At 38.0% G+C, this 996-nt stretch overlaps 1 protein-coding gene across 2 annotated transcripts in view; it reads right to left on the bottom strand.

Moving 5' to 3' along the window:
- LOC107644956 (ethylene-responsive transcription factor ABR1) overlaps window positions 1–915 on the bottom strand; it is a 2,438-nt gene extending 1,523 nt beyond the window's left edge. Inside the window, exon 1 of one of the 2 annotated variants that reach the window (XM_016348933.2) lies at window positions 63–915. In XM_016348933.2, the coding sequence (XP_016204419.1) occupies window positions 63–669 (607 nt within the window). In that variant the 5' untranslated portion in view covers window positions 670–915. The remainder of the gene's footprint in view (window positions 1–62) is intronic. The other variant, XM_021103359.1, reaches the window with a different exon arrangement.

Genomic DNA, 996 nt, shown 5'->3' on the forward strand with positions numbered 1-996 from the left:
GTTAAAAAAAAAAAAAAAAACTTAGTTTTGATAAGAAAAGAAGTGAAGGAAGTGAATTGCACCTGAAGATGATTCTGGTTGATGAGAAGGTAGCACCTTGAAGTCACCAAGATTGGTTCCAAAGAATCTAGGAACAGGATGCTGAACCAAATTATGATGATGTTGATGTTGATGTTGATATTGATAAGATTGAGAAGAGGAAGAAGAAGATGATGAAGAAGCACCAATCATGTGGTGTTGTTCTTCACGCCCTCTCTTTTGGCCAACCCATGAAGAGGAAGCAGAAGCAGAAGATGATGATGAAGAAGTAAAAGAAGACAAAGACGACACGTGTCCAAAATCTGACGTCATCATAGGATGATGCTGAGAAGCAGCAGCAAACCAGTCGGTGCCGCTTTGATGAGATTGAGAAGAAGAAGAACCCGATGACACAACATTATTTGTCAGAGCCGAAAGCATGATCTCACTCAATTCCATTGAACCTTGCATTGTTATTCTTTCCACCTCATCTTCTTTCTTCGTACCTACTTCTTGTTCATATGATCTGCTTCTTCTTCCACCACCGCCGCCGCCGTGTTCCTCATCTCCGCCGTCACCGCCACGCTGCGCCGTGAACCGGATGAACTCACCTGACCCCCTTTGATGCGCCACCGTTGTTACTAAGCACATGTAAAAATAATATGTTCTTATTTTTTTTTGTTGTACTTTTCTTCTTTTTTTTTTTCTATTTTTGGTGATGAATATTTACCCTAATAAGGTCCACCAAGAAATTTATGATTTTGATTAGTTTCTCGGAGACCCTTTGAGATGTTTTGAAGAATGAAACGGTTTTTATATAAATAAGGTGTGTTAAGCTAAGAGAAAATCAAACGTGGGAGTTACATAGCCCCCAATTAAATAGTACTATACGTACTACTAGCTACTACTTCCTGGTCCAATTAATTATTTTCTTTTCTTTTCTTTTTTAATTAATTTAATAATATATATTTTCTGTTC

Source organism: Arachis ipaensis, chromosome B05, assembly GCF_000816755.2.
Source record: "Arachis ipaensis cultivar K30076 chromosome B05, Araip1.1, whole genome shotgun sequence".
In the NCBI taxonomy this organism is placed as follows: Eukaryota; Viridiplantae; Streptophyta; class Magnoliopsida; order Fabales; family Fabaceae; genus Arachis; species Arachis ipaensis.